General features: G+C 36.0%; 1 protein-coding gene across 27 annotated transcripts in view; it reads right to left on the bottom strand.

Moving 5' to 3' along the window:
* CLASP2 (cytoplasmic linker associated protein 2) overlaps positions 1-16,464 on the bottom strand; it is a 148,582-nt gene that overhangs the window by 23,455 nt on the left and 108,663 nt on the right. For 10 of the 27 annotated variants that reach the window (XM_064704948.1, XM_064704953.1, XM_064704949.1 and 7 more), the window contains 8 exons: positions 13,728-13,790; positions 12,951-13,057; positions 9,603-9,626; positions 8,901-9,145; positions 8,299-8,362; positions 3,108-3,271; positions 2,316-2,394; positions 2,108-2,158 (listed from right to left, as the gene is read on the bottom strand). In XM_064704948.1, coding sequence (XP_064561018.1) covers positions 2,108-2,158; positions 2,316-2,394; positions 3,108-3,271; positions 8,299-8,362; positions 8,901-9,145; positions 9,603-9,626; positions 12,951-13,057; positions 13,728-13,790 — 797 coding nt within the window. The remainder of the gene's footprint in view (positions 1-2,107; positions 2,159-2,315; positions 2,395-3,107; positions 3,272-8,298; positions 8,363-8,900; positions 9,146-9,602; positions 9,627-12,950; positions 13,058-13,727; positions 13,791-16,464) is intronic. The other 17 variants (XM_064704952.1, XM_064704959.1, XM_064704974.1 and 14 more) reach the window with 5 other exon arrangements.

Below are 16,464 nucleotides of genomic sequence, written 5' to 3'. Positions count from 1 at the left end.
CCTAGAACATTTCACCAAACCAGACACATACATCTGGCACCTCTAAACTGTGTCTCAGTAACTCACCACACCTAAGTGTAAAATGATTGCAGAAGCATGGCAGATATAGCACAGTACACTAAGCTGCATCTTTCATGGATTAGGTCAGTAGAATTCTATCTTCTCTATGGCTGGCCTTCTTACTACCCAGCTATCCAAATCCATCTCTGTGGCCCCTCTAAAAGCTCAAGTTTTACTGCCTGAGACTTAGCTGTCTTTTTAAGTGTAGAGAATGACAATGACAGTTTATTCCAAAGGATGATGATTATTTATTACTATCATGTGAAAACCAGACAAAAAAGTAATTAGTAAAGGGAATTGTTACACAGCTCAATTTCTGATCTACCATCCTCCTATCTGAACATCTTTGGGGATGCGGAAAATCCCTTCTCTGACTTTTTCCTGTCACAGCGAATGCTGTTTCTCAATATTCCTAGAAGAAAAGCAATGGGATAATCATTTATCAAAGAACAAAAGCTCAAGACTTCAAGAATTGGAAGAGTCCTCTAGGATGATCAATTATTCAGTGGGTTTTGACCACACCAACTGATTATTTCAATTATTCTATCTGGGTGCACTGAAGATGGGATTTAGGCAAAATACTCGATAATGTGGATATTAAATAGATAATTCTGATCTGGGCAATAAATAACTTTACTGTCTGAAACTTGAAGTTGTAGTTACCACATAAAAACCAAGTAAGGTGCAGATTCCACTTTCTTCTGGAAAAAGAAAGCTTACCCTCTCTTAAACAGTTACATAATTTACAGTCCCAAAAATTCATTCTAAATACTCTTGATTTTGCTTCAAACTATACCATAGTAGAGTACAAAACTATAGGTTCTTCTATGGAGATAACTTTTACCAGCATCTTGATTTCAGAATTCCCTCTCAAAATTATTTCCAGAATGTCTTCCCATCAAGTGTTTCATATTTCTGAATTCCTTCTGGACCCCTTTGCGAATAATCTTGAACTTGGTCCCAAATCAGCCTAGTGGGAGTCCATGTCTTGTTCCAAACCTACACTCTCAGCTTTGAAATGCGCTTGATACACCTTTAACAGCTACACACTACTGTATGGAAAAAGGAATATCTCAACCATCAAATTCACCTTCCTAGAGAGGAAAACCAAGCAAAATAAAACCAATCTCAATTTGTTCCAAGGATTCATTTAAACAACAAACTGATTTTTACTACCTCATTTGCTGTCTTCAATAAATGACAGCAGTCCCTTTTTAACACAGCTCTACGAAGCAACAGTGGTCAACGTATCAACTGTCCTCAAAAGCTTAAAAATATAAGTTTTACTGTATTGTAGACAAAAAAGGCATATTCATGTGACTTCAGGTTCAACATAACTCTGGAAAAGTCATACTCTTGTGCAGTATCAGACGGAGTAAAAATATTTCGTGCAGGATAGAGCAGAAGATGCCAGTTATCATATGCTTGTTATTTCCCCATTCTCATCACTTATAAATCTTCTTAGGATTTGATGCATTTGTTCTAAAATCAACACTCTTTGGAACTGCAAATGTACTACAGAATACATTTTTACTTTTCAGATATGCTGGAAGATCTATAGACTACAGATTCTTAGGTAAAAATGTGTGTAATTATAAAGCTACACACTGCTTTCAGAGGAGTCTACCACAGAAGTAGCTGATTTTTAATATAGTAACTCAAGTTCACATTAATATTAGAATAATTTAAAATAACTCAAGGCCTATCAGGCTGAACACAGGAAAAAATATATATGAACTAGGGAAAAAAGTATGGGAAATCACAAACATAAAATTAGGAAAGACTTGATAGAGTGAGTTTGCATAACCAGCTTGATGTTAGGCAGCCACATTTTTGTTGCTCATTTTTACTGTACTGTGTTTTTATTAGATCTCTCTTGCAGCAAACATTTTCATACTAGTGTCATGTTTAAAACTGAGCATCTGCATGCTTCAAGTTTCTCGCAAAGGTTAGTAGCAGCATACAATGCATTCAAATACAAATTATTGGTAACACTGTAAGAGTTTCACATAGGGTTAAGAATAAAGACAGTAATTCAGACAAAAACCTTTGAGCTCCAAAAAGAGCGAAGCTGGTCCTGCAGTGCTGGCTTGACTGTCTGAAAGTTTATAAAAACAAAATCCACTAATTGAAAACCTTTTCTTTTTCTTTGTTTTTACACAAAACAAAAATAACAATCCAAATTAAAAAATTAAGACAAGCAAACTTCTATTAATGATAATTTCTGTCTGCAAAGCAAGCCTAATAAGTCTTACCTTCAGACTAGGTGTTTGGGTCTGGTCAACAGTAAATCTCATTAAAATACTGAACTGGAGGTCATTTGGAAAAGATTCCCTGTAAACAAACAAAAAAATGTTAAGTTACATTAAATTTTCTTTTAAGAACTGCTGAGAGGCACCACATAAGCTCTCACCCTTCTTAGTAAGGGTGCTACCAGCTAAACTGCTATCAGTTGCCACTGTATCTGACCTTTTAGAAACATTTACCTAGCATGTAAAGGATAAGATTTAAGGAATTCCTCCTATGAAGCAATTACAGCTAGAAGAGATAATGCTAGTAATGTGGAATGATATAATAATGATATGCTAGAATTCTGATTCTAAATCAGGCTATTAGTGAAGTCTGGTGAGAAGAAAGGGAAGACAGAAAGCAAATCCATTATTATCATAACTCCTTAAAAGTCAATGCTGATGCAGAGATGAATATTCCAGTGAAACTTTCACAGCAAAATAAACAAGTGCAAACACAATTTCTACATCACTGAATACAAGGTGAGACAACAAACATACATGGTTCAAGTACACATTTTGGAATCAGGTAAGTGGTATCATATTAATTGTTCAGCACTGAGGACTCGAACCCTTTCAATTAGGAGTCATTTCACGAAACCAAAATGCTGAAGCAATAAGGTTTACTCAAGTTTCAAGATCTGCTAGGAGCTGTCCATTTTTCCAGAAATCAAACAGCACACAAAAAAAAATAAAAGCAGCAAACCCTTGAAAATAGGTAACAAATATGTTACTACTACTTTTTAAAGTGCTCATTACCTTGTGACATCAAGTGCCTTCTGAACTTTTGCTTGTACAGACCCAAGCAAATCAGCACCCATTTTTTTCAACAGCTGCGTCAGCAGTACAAACAGCCAGTCCTGCAGATCTTCTTTATGGACCTGGATGAAGTCGACCAGGGTCTCCAAAAACATACTGAACACCTACAAGGCAGAAGAAGATGGAAAGAGGGTAGGATGGGGCAAAAGAGGAAGCGACACTGACGTATGCTGAACTTACAAACGAAGAAAGCAGTAAGGGAATCAGAGGCAGAGAAAGGCAGTGTTTTGCAGCCAAGCGGGAAAAAAAGAAAAAAAGGAAGGAAAAGAAAGAAATCTGCCTTGCTTTTTCATCGGATTTTGATATAAGAGTACTTTGGAAATGTTAGCTGACTTCTGTAGAAGTTTGACAATTAGATATTCCATGCAGTTTCGTCAAGAAAAGGAATGCTTACTGTGATGGCTGGCGCAACCTCAATTTTTCCAGTAAAACTTTATTTTTTACCCTCTCAAGCTCTATCATTAAGTTGATTTGTCATATGCCTCAAAGACTACAAAACCACTTTCTCTTTAAAACCAAAAAAGCTGCTAGTTCTTTAGCAAAACATTAATTTTAAATATCTGCATTATTAAGTACTGCAAAATGAGGACAGCTGTCCCTTTCCTTTACAGATAATGTGTATAGAACAGAACAAGCTCCTTCTACTATCACAGGTATCCCAACACAAAATTATTCACCACAGTAGGGAAAAAAAGCCACAATAGATTTCAGATTGGCAGGTGTTTAAAACACAGAAGTACTTTCATTTTTTTGAAAACATAATATCCATTGTCTTCTTTTCAACAAATAATGTTGAAAAGACTGCAGTAGGTAAAAAAAAAACCCAAAACAACAAAACCAAAAGAACCAAAACCATGTATTTTTTAATTGGACTCACACCAGGAAGAAGGGCTCTTTTTGGAGGGAAGGGAGGGTGTGACAAAAAGGTAACTTTGTTTAAAGAGCTCTTTTAATATATCTGACTTGTTTTAAGCTTTTTCCAGACCTAAGAGTGAAATCAGGGTGTATACACTCTATACTTCTGTGGCCCATGGGTCTCCTGTTTCTCTGACAAGAAAAATGGGTGTTTGAGCTGAACAAAGTTCCTTCACAATACACACTCCAGCACAGAGCTGGGTACAGCAGCATTGCTGTGGTGCATAGAGGGGTGGGCAGATATTGCCTCCTGAGTGTTTATGGCATGTGTGCAAGGCTAGAGGAGCTGGTGCAGCGCAAGGGCTGGAACCCACATGTTCCTGCAGCTGACCTGCCTTGCCATTAGGCCAAATTCTGCTGCTTCTCTGAGAGTGGAAAACCCCAAATTGTGATCACACAGCTTCACACTCTAGGCCAGGGAAGCAGACTTGCTTCCACAGCACTGATGCAAGTCAGGAGGAGCTGGCATAGGCTGCTGCACACCTTCTTTGCTGAGGAAATTCAATCGCTTTTCATGACAATCACCAAGTCAGGGAAAGCAAACTCACACCATAAAGCGGAAAAATTCCACACAAATATCTCTTAAAGTAGTGCCTCCAAATTTACTCTAGAAATAAAAAATAGATCTGGATTCATTTTATCAGGAAAGGTTTGACCAGATCATCCTTGAGGTTCCCTTTTAACCAGGTATTTTATGACTCTTTCAGAATGTACTGGAGACTTGGGAAAAATTTTTAGTAGATATCTTAAATACTGAAAATCTATGTTAGAAAGAAAACAACACAAATTCCTACTCAAGATAAAGCCCATCAGGAATAGCTACTTCAATTAATTTTGCTTTTGGGACAAAGTATGTTAAAAATTGTGAAAAAAAATTGCCAACTTCTGTGCTGTCTGTGTAGATGTATGTTCAAGTTAGAGGTTTCAAAATTACCCCACCAGTAGTGGGACAAGACTTTATGTGCAAGACTGGAAACATCTTCTGTCTCAGGTTAAACTAAAACTATACAGAATTTTGTGGCTACAAGCAGTAGCCACAGTAAAAGGACAGAGGCAAAACGAAACCAATATGTAATTTTATTTTGTAATATGGAGTCTTTGGCTTTCGCAGCCCTAAAGTAAGGGAAAAATATACTTAGGCAAACAAATTCTGGTGCTATAAAGATTACACTGTGTGTGTGTGGTGGGGGGGGGTGTCTCACAAAATCCTTCAAATTGAACTACACAGCAGAATTTAAATCTGCACCTGTTTCTTTGAGTTTGCAGACACTGACACACATGGCTTTTCCATTAAAACATGGCAGCCAAACAAACTGCTTACAAGCTCTGACTTGATGGAGTAATACAGACTTCTTATGACACTTCAAACATGTAAAGTGGCCTAAACTGAAATCATTATAAAGTGAATTATGATTCACTAAGGCTAAAGTACTCTGAAGATCCTGTGCTCATGTTTTAGCTGTTAAAAATACACGTAATTGAGGACTCAGCTTTGTTTCATTTTAGATTTACCACAGAGAATGTTTAGACAAAAATAAGTCAAGTAATTTTGCTGCATTAAAAAAAAATTCTCAACATATCATTTTGTCTCAGCATGAAGAATTTAAGAAGGCTGAAAGAGCATCTAAGGTAAAGGATGAATTTGGAATGGAAAATGGAACTCAAGCACCTGTAAGTTGAAGAATGTATGTGGATACTGCAAAAACTGCATTTTCTGTTCTTATGATGCAAACTAAAATACTGAAATCAACCATCTAAAGTTGAAGTCATAATAATTTGACAGTGGACAAAAATAAACAGATATGGAAATAATTATAAGTGTTCTACCTCTAAAGTGAATTATTTCAGATGTGCCAACCACCACAATACAAAGCAGGAATGCATAACCAAACAATGTCAGTTAATTAGTAGATAAAGCACATCTCGAAACTTTACCACACATTTTACTAATTGTTTATAGCATTTTATGATTGCAAAAGGCTTGACACTGCATGAACTCTTTGGGGAAGAAAAATAGAGAAAAGGGGTTAATTGCACATTCATGCAAAGTAAGGTTAGGCTTCCAACAAATACTGAACCAACTTACTCTCTAAAGAGAGTTCCAACACAGGGGACAGCATGCAAAACGAAACGAAAACAGAACAGAACAAAACAAACAACAAAAAAGGGAAAAAGATAAAAACACACAAATTAGTGGCCATCAATACGACGTTCCTGTATGGAATATAAACCAAAATAAAACAAAAACGGTACTTCAAAACTTTTATGACAAATTTAAGTAATTTTATTGGGATACCCAATTTAATTTTAAAATAAGCACTTGGCACGTCCTTTAAGTCATTCTCCCATTTTCTCCTCCAAATATTATGACTCTTATTCTATGTAATTCCCTCCATTCAGATATCATGTTAAAGTGAACCTTATAAAATTCCACAAAAGTGATGACAGAGTAATTCCTACAGACACTTGAGTAGAGTCTAAGATGAGATTTATGTAGGTGTATATGTCTGATTAAAAAAAAAATCACAGCTCATGAACTCTTATATTTAAAGGGCTCTCCTGATAACATATTGATAACTATTAATAGTTTTGCAATATTAAAAAGCAGGCAAGGTTTCAGGGACTGGAACAGCTGTACCACAGGTTACAACACAGGCCAAATTTTCTTGAAGCTACGTTATTTCATATCACAGTGGCCCGTGAACACAACAATCAACTAGAACAAGTCAACATAACATTTTCAAAGTCTTATTTAAAAGGTAAAATGCTCTTCTAGCTCTGACACATGCATTGCTGCAATACTAATAACCACAGAACAAGCACAATTAAACCAAGCTGCTATTAACAATTTGGTAATTACTTCATTTAAAAAGTAAATATTCCAGCAATATTTCAATATTTAATATTCTTTCCTCTGCTTTGACTTTTCATGTATTTTTTTTTCTTTTTCACTACTTGGTTTAGTCTTTTCTTCTGAATTTCTGCAGTATGTGGCGAACTTTAGAACCACAATGCTATCAGCAGTGCAAGTTATTTCCAAAATACATGGTGTCAGAGATAGCAGCTCTCACTTTTTCCATCAGGAAAAATAAAGAGGACAGATGAACACTAAAGTTAACCTGTCAAGACCTCTTATCACTCTGAATTTAATTTTCCATTGCAGCAATAATAAAGAATTTTACATATTTTTCAAAACATGTAAAATGTATTGCATAATCAAAGTAGTTTTTCAGGATTCTTCTGGAAAAAGTCACTACTCCTAAAATAATACCCTATTATGAATTCATCTTTACAATTTTATCAATTCTGAAATACTGACACAAAGTGGGACATGTTATACTCAACATAAAAGATACCACTTCATCCAAACAAGCCTATAATTAAATAAAATATAAAGTTAGGTACTTTTTATATATTATTACATTTATCAGGCTCCTTCCTTACCTGCATTCCTTCTGCTATGAGAAACTGCGATGTTTAATCAAGCTGTACTAGTAACCCACTTCCCACAAAAATTGTAAAAATACTATCATGAAAAGGAACTCAAAAAGATTTTAATTGTCTTAGGAAACAGAAGCATTATTTTCTTTGGTATATCATCCATACTGAGTCATTACCTAAGTAGAAGTGAATAAACCATCACATTTTCTTTTATACAAAAGTATAGTCTCCTAATGGAATATTTAAAAAAGTATGTGAAAATTATTCACCAGTCTCAACTGCCAGCCCTATCTACAAAATTCATGGAAAACATCATAAGCTATGATAATACACAATGTCCTAGAAAATAAATAAGTACACGTTTGGCATAGTTTATCTGATTATGTATGATTTAGTCAGACAACTTAATTTGTAACTTAAATTACTGCAGAGGCTTTTCTTCTCATTGAGAGAAAATCTATACTTATGTTGAAGTGGCCTCTGTAAATAACAACCTCTTGAAAACACAGATTTTCAGCACAAACTCCTGAACTACTTCAATGCATTTTATATGACATTGACCTTCACTTTATTTCCATGATCCTGCAGAAAAAGGGTGGAAAATTATCTTGTTCAAAACTTCAAATTAAATTAATTGACATCTGATACCTACTTTACTACTTTTGCTTGGGAAATTTTACATATGCAAATATCACTGACGTAATTTACCATAACTGCCTTTCTTTTAATTTATGTTTTCAGAAATTTATTGAAAATAAGAAAAACCTACACATACCTTACTGTGAGGATCAGCAAACATTCTTGTGAAGATCTCACACAATCTTTTCAGCTCAACACGACTGTCAAAATGACAATACATTAGTCAACTCCCCTGCCAGTTCTGCTAGAACACTAATGCATAGCAATCAGTGAAATCACTAGTAAATCTTGAATCAAATAATCTAGTAAATTAGGTTTTGTTTGAGACATGGATAAAAATGTAATAAATTTCATCTAAAACGAGACTTCAAACCTCTTCAAATGTCTTTTAAACTGTCTCATGTATTATACCATATTTTTGTAACAGCGCAGATACTAAAACAGGTGTTCTTAGTAGTGAGTAGTAAACTATTTCTTCTGAATAAATAACCCCAAAATTATAGTAATAATAAAAAAGGCCTTCTTTTGATAGTAGATGAACACTCTGTATGGCAATAATTCTCAATTGTGTATTCCCTACATCCACTAGTACATCAACATACACTAGTAGCCAGAAGTGAGAAAAGCTTCCTTGCTCCTTCCCCCACCTTACTCTCAAAGACACACTCTGCCCTCCCTCTCTCTCTACCTCCCACCAACACTGAAACAAGATGTTTCTCTACTGAGATGCCGTCCTACCTTAGAGTTCTCTGGTTCTTTAGCAAGTTCTGCAGGCCTAGAAGGCCTTCTTTCCTCTCTGACCAGTTGGTGCTGGCACAGCGGTTCAGGACCTCAGCCACATCTTCTGTCTGCCTCATGTAGGTGGGGATGCTCCCGTTCCTGGAGCTGTAGGACCTCTCTGAACAGGCACTTGATGCATCACTGTTGGCATCATCATCTGAGTACATCCCGTATGATTCGTATCTTCTTCGCACGGGCTTCTTCTATTGTACAGAGACAGCCCAGATCAGCACTGATCCTCAGAGGGATAATACAACATACCCATAGTGGGGCATAAGGCCAACATTTTCAGTAACTGGTGTGACCCCTACTCCCTGCAGTGACAAATGGCTCCAACCATTCAGCAGGTCAAACCAAGTTAATGAAAATATTCTGAATTATGGCTTACATAATGTTCCAAACATAAACCCAAAGCAAACGCAGAGAAGACATACGTTTGAGGAAACATTTAACTTTAGGTCCTTTTTAAGAACCCACAAAATTGCATAATGGGATGACAAAAGATTGTTGCAAGTTAGTTATTTCACTTCATAGCTTTATATACATTACAGAATTTAAGAATCAGAGGTCTACACAAATTCTGACATTTTAACTAATTTTGTATCAAACATGTTAATATCAAAATATTAAACTATTAAAGAAGAAAAATAGTTTCTATACCTTAGTCCGTATGTCTCCTAAGAGCTGTTAGCAGTAAATTATTGAAAAGAAACAGAAATTGAGAACAGGAAGGTAAGGCATAGCAGCACTGTGAGTAATAAACTTCCTGCCACTGGACAATATATAGTCTTACTGTAAATTTGGTTCTTAGCTCTCTGTGTCTGATTAGCACACTGTCAAGATGTAGTTTGCTAAGTTTCCATTTCCAGTAAAATATTACATATCATGAGCAGGTTGTTCACAAAGACTTCTCTCTGAAAATCTTTGTGTCATATTGTGGTGATATTTGAGCATGAACACATTAACTTAACGCATGCAGGCAATTTTTATTTTACAATCAACTTTAAGTTAAGGCCCAAACCTTGATTTGAACTATTTAATATCTAAATTTTGTCACTGCAGTAATAACAGTCAATGTTCTACCAAAAAAAATTGATTACATAACGCAAAATTCCAAATTTCCTAAAATAAAAAGCAAGCCAACAAAACAAAACACAACAGACCAAAGATCAGAAGGGACAAAGAAAAGCTATTTATCCTAAAATGAAAAAAAACCCACACACCTCTGCAAAACAGCTCTTGCCATTCAAACTCTGGAGCTGAAGTCAGCATTTAAAAACTCAGTTACATTACATACTCAAAGAATACTCAAAGAAGCAGTAGTATAAGTGATGGTTTTCCCCTTAATTACCACTGCAATTTGCACAGGGCTCTCATTTTAACCATGGAATAACTTAAAGGATATCACAATACTAATCAATACAACAGGTAACAAGCAGGCTTATTGTCAACAGAACGAGCATACATACATGTGCAAGAGAATAACTGAAGGGAAAAATCACAGAGATGTTAAGTGTTTTGGAAAAGAGACACCATAAGGCAAAAATAAAACAACTTTTCAGTAAATGAATCTGAAATGCCAAAGATGGTACTAAAGTAAAAGACAAAAAATATGGAATGACTTCCATTATGGCTGCATTTTATATAGCAATATTCAAAAGAGATCTTAGGCAGAAGACTGACACCTCTTTGGCTTCACCACCACTAAAACTGGCCAAGTATTTTTCATAAAATAAAACAGAGAAACACAATCTGGAATATATCTGAATTTATATTACGTATGACAGGACTCTACATTCCACCATTTAAAAATACCACTATGAGTGTGAATCTTCAGTCTATGGTAAAACAATAACAGTGTTTATTACCAGACTTCCATCTACATGGAGCCATTTGTACAGACAACCGGTACCATCTAGACCATGGCAAGGAACCAGGCATGCAAGTGCTACAATAATAAAATTATGCTGCTCTTGATCCTTCTCTGTAATGTCAGACTCTAGTTAAAATATACTAACTCATTTTCCTCTAACATTTCTAGCAGCATCATTTCTCTGAAGAAGCTTTATTGCTTCAACAAAGCAGGACATATTAAAGCCTCATGAGCAGTCATGGAAACATGATTTTCTCCTCAACTTCTACTCTTACTAGATAATTTGCCCAGCAAATTTGAAAACTAGGAGGCTGCTAAAAGTACTGAAGATCCTCTTAGTGATGCACTTGTGTGAAAAGGATCATAGCGCATGCTTTCCAGTTACAGCCAGAAAATTTGCATGTTCCATAGACTGTTTTTCTATTGCTCCCTATTCCAAAATCCAGACTGAATTCCAGTTTACAAACCATCATTAATGCTGAAAACATTTAGCAAGTTTGTAATAACAGACAGGGGAAATGCACTCAAATGCACTCACTTCACCATGATTTCTTATGCAAGATTTCACAGATATTCTGATCTGTACGCCAGTGAAGGCGCATAAATTGCAAACTAGTATGTCAAGAAAGAAGTATTAACTAAGAAATCAATAGTCATACTAAGAATATTACAGAGTTCTTCAGAGTTTCAAATTTTGTTTCTCTCTATTGAGTAATATCTGACTGTAATTTAGAGTCTAATTTGTAGTTTTTTACTAACTTTTAAAATAACAGTTTTTCTTAAACGAGAGAAATAACCATCCCACTAAAGCATCCTGGTAACTAGAAAACAGATACATACAAGTATTTATTGAGATGCAAATAGCATACAATAATTGATAAAAATGTATCTGATTCATAGCATTAGGACTTTAACCGAGGATTTCAGCTTGCTGATGTAAATATCAGAATAGCAACATACATCATGTGTTCACTTTGGCTTACAGGGGCAGGAAGGCAGAGGAGTCACAGCCACCTTATTAAAGAAAAATACAGCTTAAAAAGAGAATAACCAGTTTTAACTCAGTGTAACATTTTGAAAACAAAGGAAAATAAAAACTAAACTTATGAGATGCTACCTGCTGTGCTGGTTTTGGCTGAGCTAGAGTTAATTTTCCTGACAGTGCCTGGTGTGGGGCTGTGTTCTGGATTTGTGCTGAACACAGGGTTGGTAATATAGAGATGTTCTGTTATTGCTGAGCAGGGCTCACACAGAGCTGAGATCTTTTCTGCTTTTCCTACTGCCACACTGGACAGGAAGCTGGGGGTGAATGGAACACTGGGAGGAGACACAGCCAGGACAGGTGACCCAAACTGACCAAAGGGACATTCCAGACCATGTGACATCATGCTCAGTATATAAACTGGAGGGGAAAAGGAGGAAGAGGGGGATGTTTGGAGTGATGGTGTTTGTCTTTCCAAGTCATTGCTGTGTGTGATGGGGCCCTGCTCTGCTGGAGATGGCTGAACACCTGCCTGCCCAGAGGAAGCACTGAATCAATTCCTTGTTTGGCTCTGCCTGGGTTCATGGCTTTTGCTTTCCATATTAAACCGTCTTTATCTCAACCCACACGTTTTCTGACTTCTACCTCTCTCTGACACCAGTGGTGGGAGAGAGAGAGTGGCTGTGTGGGGCTTGGCTGCCCAGCCATCATTTTCTCTCTTCAGCATCAATTTCACCAGCTGTCAGACAGAAAAACTTTTAAGTGGCACCCAGACCTCTGGTAAGCAGAGGGCTTTAGCTGTCATCATTCCCAGCTCCAACAAGCCTTCAACCTATCCTGAAATTTTTCTGGCCGTTGTGAGAAACTGCTGGTTAGCTCTCCATGCTCAAGTGGCTCCTTAGGCTACTCCAACACAACAGACCAAGACTGTTTCCCATCTGCCATGAAAAAAAGCATGCTTCTCAAAAGTTAACACTTCTGTAAGGAATGAAAATTCTAATAGTTGCAGCTCCACCAACTCAGTTTCTTTGGGTTTTTTTCCCCCCGAGAAGCCAATAAAACAGTAAATTACAAGTTCTTCTGCATACTAATGTACAGGAATCAAACACCTGAAGAGCCTGTAACCCACACAAGGTAAGGGTGTGATTCTTACCAAAGCATCTGCTACTGCCTCTTCCACATCAGAACCTGTGTTCAGGACTCTCATAGCACTGACTGAGGACGATAATCTACTCGACTGACTAATTCCAAAGCCAGTACCTGTTACAACAACAAAAATAAACACAAAAAATTCCATCAGAATAGAAAGCTGGGATGTAAATATCACACTCACTTATAAAAACCCAAGTAGAAGAAAAGCATTTGCTTAGCATTTTTAATAAGTTATGTAGTGGATAAAATAACCATTTCCATTCTGAAGTCTTTAGTGGCAGAGACAAAAGTAAGAATTCAAGTAAAAAGCCAGTCACCTACAAACATTCTGTTCCAACATCACATGGAAAAAACCCTATGAAACAATGGTTTTATTTGAAAGAAGTTTTGCTTTTTAAAAAATTAATGGCTTCTTCATTTTGGGTTTTTGTTTTCATTTAGAAAGAAAGCAAATACAATAGGAAGGCTATTGAGACTGTTGATTAGAAAACTACATGCATAAAGAATGCTCTACAAATACTAAAAACATAAAAAACTAAAAAAAGTTTTTCTGCAAGTAAAAAAATGTTGTTAAGGAAAAAAAGTATTAACGTTGGAGGATGAGGGTGGAGACGACATCTAGCAACATAAACACATCTATCTGGATTATTAAAACCACAAAACTCAAATTAATATAAATAATGCTTTCTAAAACTGAACTATGAGAATAACCAAGTGGGTGGGAAAAAAAAATCCAGGATGACTGCACAGATGACAGCAAAAGGTACTCATCCTTCACCTGTGGCCCCATAAGCATCAGGAGCGTAGAGGGCACCAGTGGATCTGGAGTGATGTCTGGAAGCTGCAATAACAGGATTAGATAAACCCTATCTATGACCAGGGAATCACAGTGCTGCAATAGCTGCTCAGGTGAACAAGAGAGTATTTATCAAAAAGATTCAGCTTAAGCACAAGAAACAGAATATTAAACAGAAGCAAAAATCTTCAGAGTAGTTCTTTGATTATACCAAATATGATTATATAGGTTTATGTACACTGGACATTTCATGCATAATTTTTTTTTAATTTACAAGATTAAGAGCAAGGTAAAAGCAAGTACGTTTAAGTTCAAAGAAGAAAAGGTGCACAGACACACATGCGCGCACACACACACACAAACAGAATAATCAGAAACACCTGAAAAGGTATCAGTCCACTGACACTGGTCTTGCATTGTGGACTTAACTAAATTCTGTGTGCTCCAGTCAGAGCCAGAGCTCACATATCAAACATTATCTGCAAAAAGTGCCTCCTGCATGAACCTGCTGTGCTGGCAGTTGACAATTTGTACACACCTGAATTCTTGCCTATGTTGCAGACAACTCAACCTCAGCAAAAACTCACCACTATGAAAATGAAGTTAAAAATACCCAATTATAATTAAAAGTTTAACATAAGCCAACCAATGCAATTTATAATTCATATACTTACTATTTTATTTAAATGAATAAAATGTGATGCTGAAACACGTTAGTTACTACAGCTCATTACGATGCTTTAGTTATGGCAACTGGAAACTGGAGATCCTTAAGGGTTTCTGAATAAAACTGAGTACCTCACTCCTTATGGCACTTGTATAAAACTGCTTTTTTAGTGATTCTCAAGAAGCTGACTCACCATTGCTAGTATTTTCTTTCTTAAAACAAGCAAATTTTAAATTAGATATGTTTTATACAACTCAACTTTTTTCTTCAGTTCACTTAAGTTAGAATTTTATTGCCACATAAATGACAATTTAAACTTGAACCCAAATGTCCACCCACAAAGGCAAAACTCCTAGATAAAATCTTACAATTTAACAAATAACCGTAAAAGCACATATCTTACTCCTTCTGGATATATAAAGTAGCACAAACAGACAAATCAAATTAATCATCCTTTTCTCTGATTAGCAAAGACCATTCAAGAGTCTGATTTGAATCACGTACAGGTGAACCATGGATCAGGGAAGGACCTTTTGGGAAGGACCTTTTAACCTGAGTGCACTTCCACAACCACCCTAAGCCCTGTAAAGATCCCAGAAACAACATTGTGTCTTTCCACATTAAGTTCTCCACTCCTTACATAAGGTACAGTGATGTACTTTATTTCTAACTAATTCTACATGAAGATGCTTGGCTGGGGCATTTAAGTTTGGAATTAATGCTTCATGGAATGCTTGGTTCTTCAGAAAGTGTATCTCAGCATGGAAAAGGAGACAGGACTGAGGATGTCACAACACAGACATCACAGCTCTTTAAATACAAGCATGATTGGGATAAACCTTCCCCTTACTTTCCATCAATGAATGCTGAAAATTACAGGTTCAACTGAAAACTAAAAATTTAAACTTCAGGCAAGAAACTTGAAATTACTCCTGTCCCTACATCCATTTGAAATATGTTGGACAAGTTTTTAAGACGGTGAAAAAAACCACTATATATAGGGTGAAATGTACCTCATTCCAAAACTTATTTTCAAGAATATGCTTTGTAGCCCTCAAACTGCAGAAATTGTCAAGCATTTACTTTTGCTGCTGCATTTTTTTTAAAGTATGAATCAAAGTAAGAGTTCAAATGGACTCACACTAAGATGAAATGAACGATTTCTTAGCTAAAATATGGACATTAAACTAGTCTGATATTTAATACTGACTATTTAATAAAAGTAGACACTTCTATATAAATTAAAAATCGCTTCCTTCTTAATGGCTCTTATCTCCCAGTTTATAACATTATACTGAGATGTGAGATTACATAAACACTTCATACCAATGAATACAGTGAAGCAATTATGCAGCATTTAGGTCATTTTATACCCTAAAGGGGGATAAAATCCATTCTATTTCATTTGTGTTCGTAAGCAAAAATTTCTGTGCTGACAATGAGAGGCAATACAAGTTACATTCCCCTATTCATCCCCCTGTCAAACTGCCTCTAGATACACAGAGCTGAATTTGCCTTATTTCATCTTTCACTTGTACCAACAAAGCAATGAATGACATTTTAAATCATTCAAATAAAAAGTCATGCTAAAAGAAATCTTCATTTATTCCCATTCCCAGTAGAATTTCCTTTTTTTTTTTTTAACCAATGCTGGATTCCTATACATATTACTTTGCATTCTCTGTGCTACCAGACAATTCCACCTATTTCACTAGTACTTGTTTTGATATCTGAATTACAAAACTGAACTACATAAAATAAAACCTCCAGTGGCATCTATCCCAAATATCTCATGGCATTGCCTAATACAGACTTCTTAAGATAGCAAGCATTTGACCAGTTACAAAATGTAAACCTGATCTTGCATGCATGTAATTCAAATCAAGCTGCAATGCAGCAAAAGAAGCACCAAGAGTTCTGGAAAACACCCTTGATTTTAAAAGAATAGAAGGTACATATGTACTTCAACACAATCTCCCAGCCATGTTTTAGAAAAAAATACAGCTATCTCAATGGATCCTGCATAACATCTACTTTTAGTATCATTTCCCA

The sequence above is a fragment of the Zonotrichia leucophrys genome, chromosome 2, assembly GCF_028769735.1.
Source record: "Zonotrichia leucophrys gambelii isolate GWCS_2022_RI chromosome 2, RI_Zleu_2.0, whole genome shotgun sequence".
In the NCBI taxonomy this organism is placed as follows: Eukaryota; Metazoa; Chordata; class Aves; order Passeriformes; family Passerellidae; genus Zonotrichia; species Zonotrichia leucophrys.
Note: the sequence above shows the minus strand (reverse complement) of the source record. Positions and strands in the feature narration are given on the sequence as shown.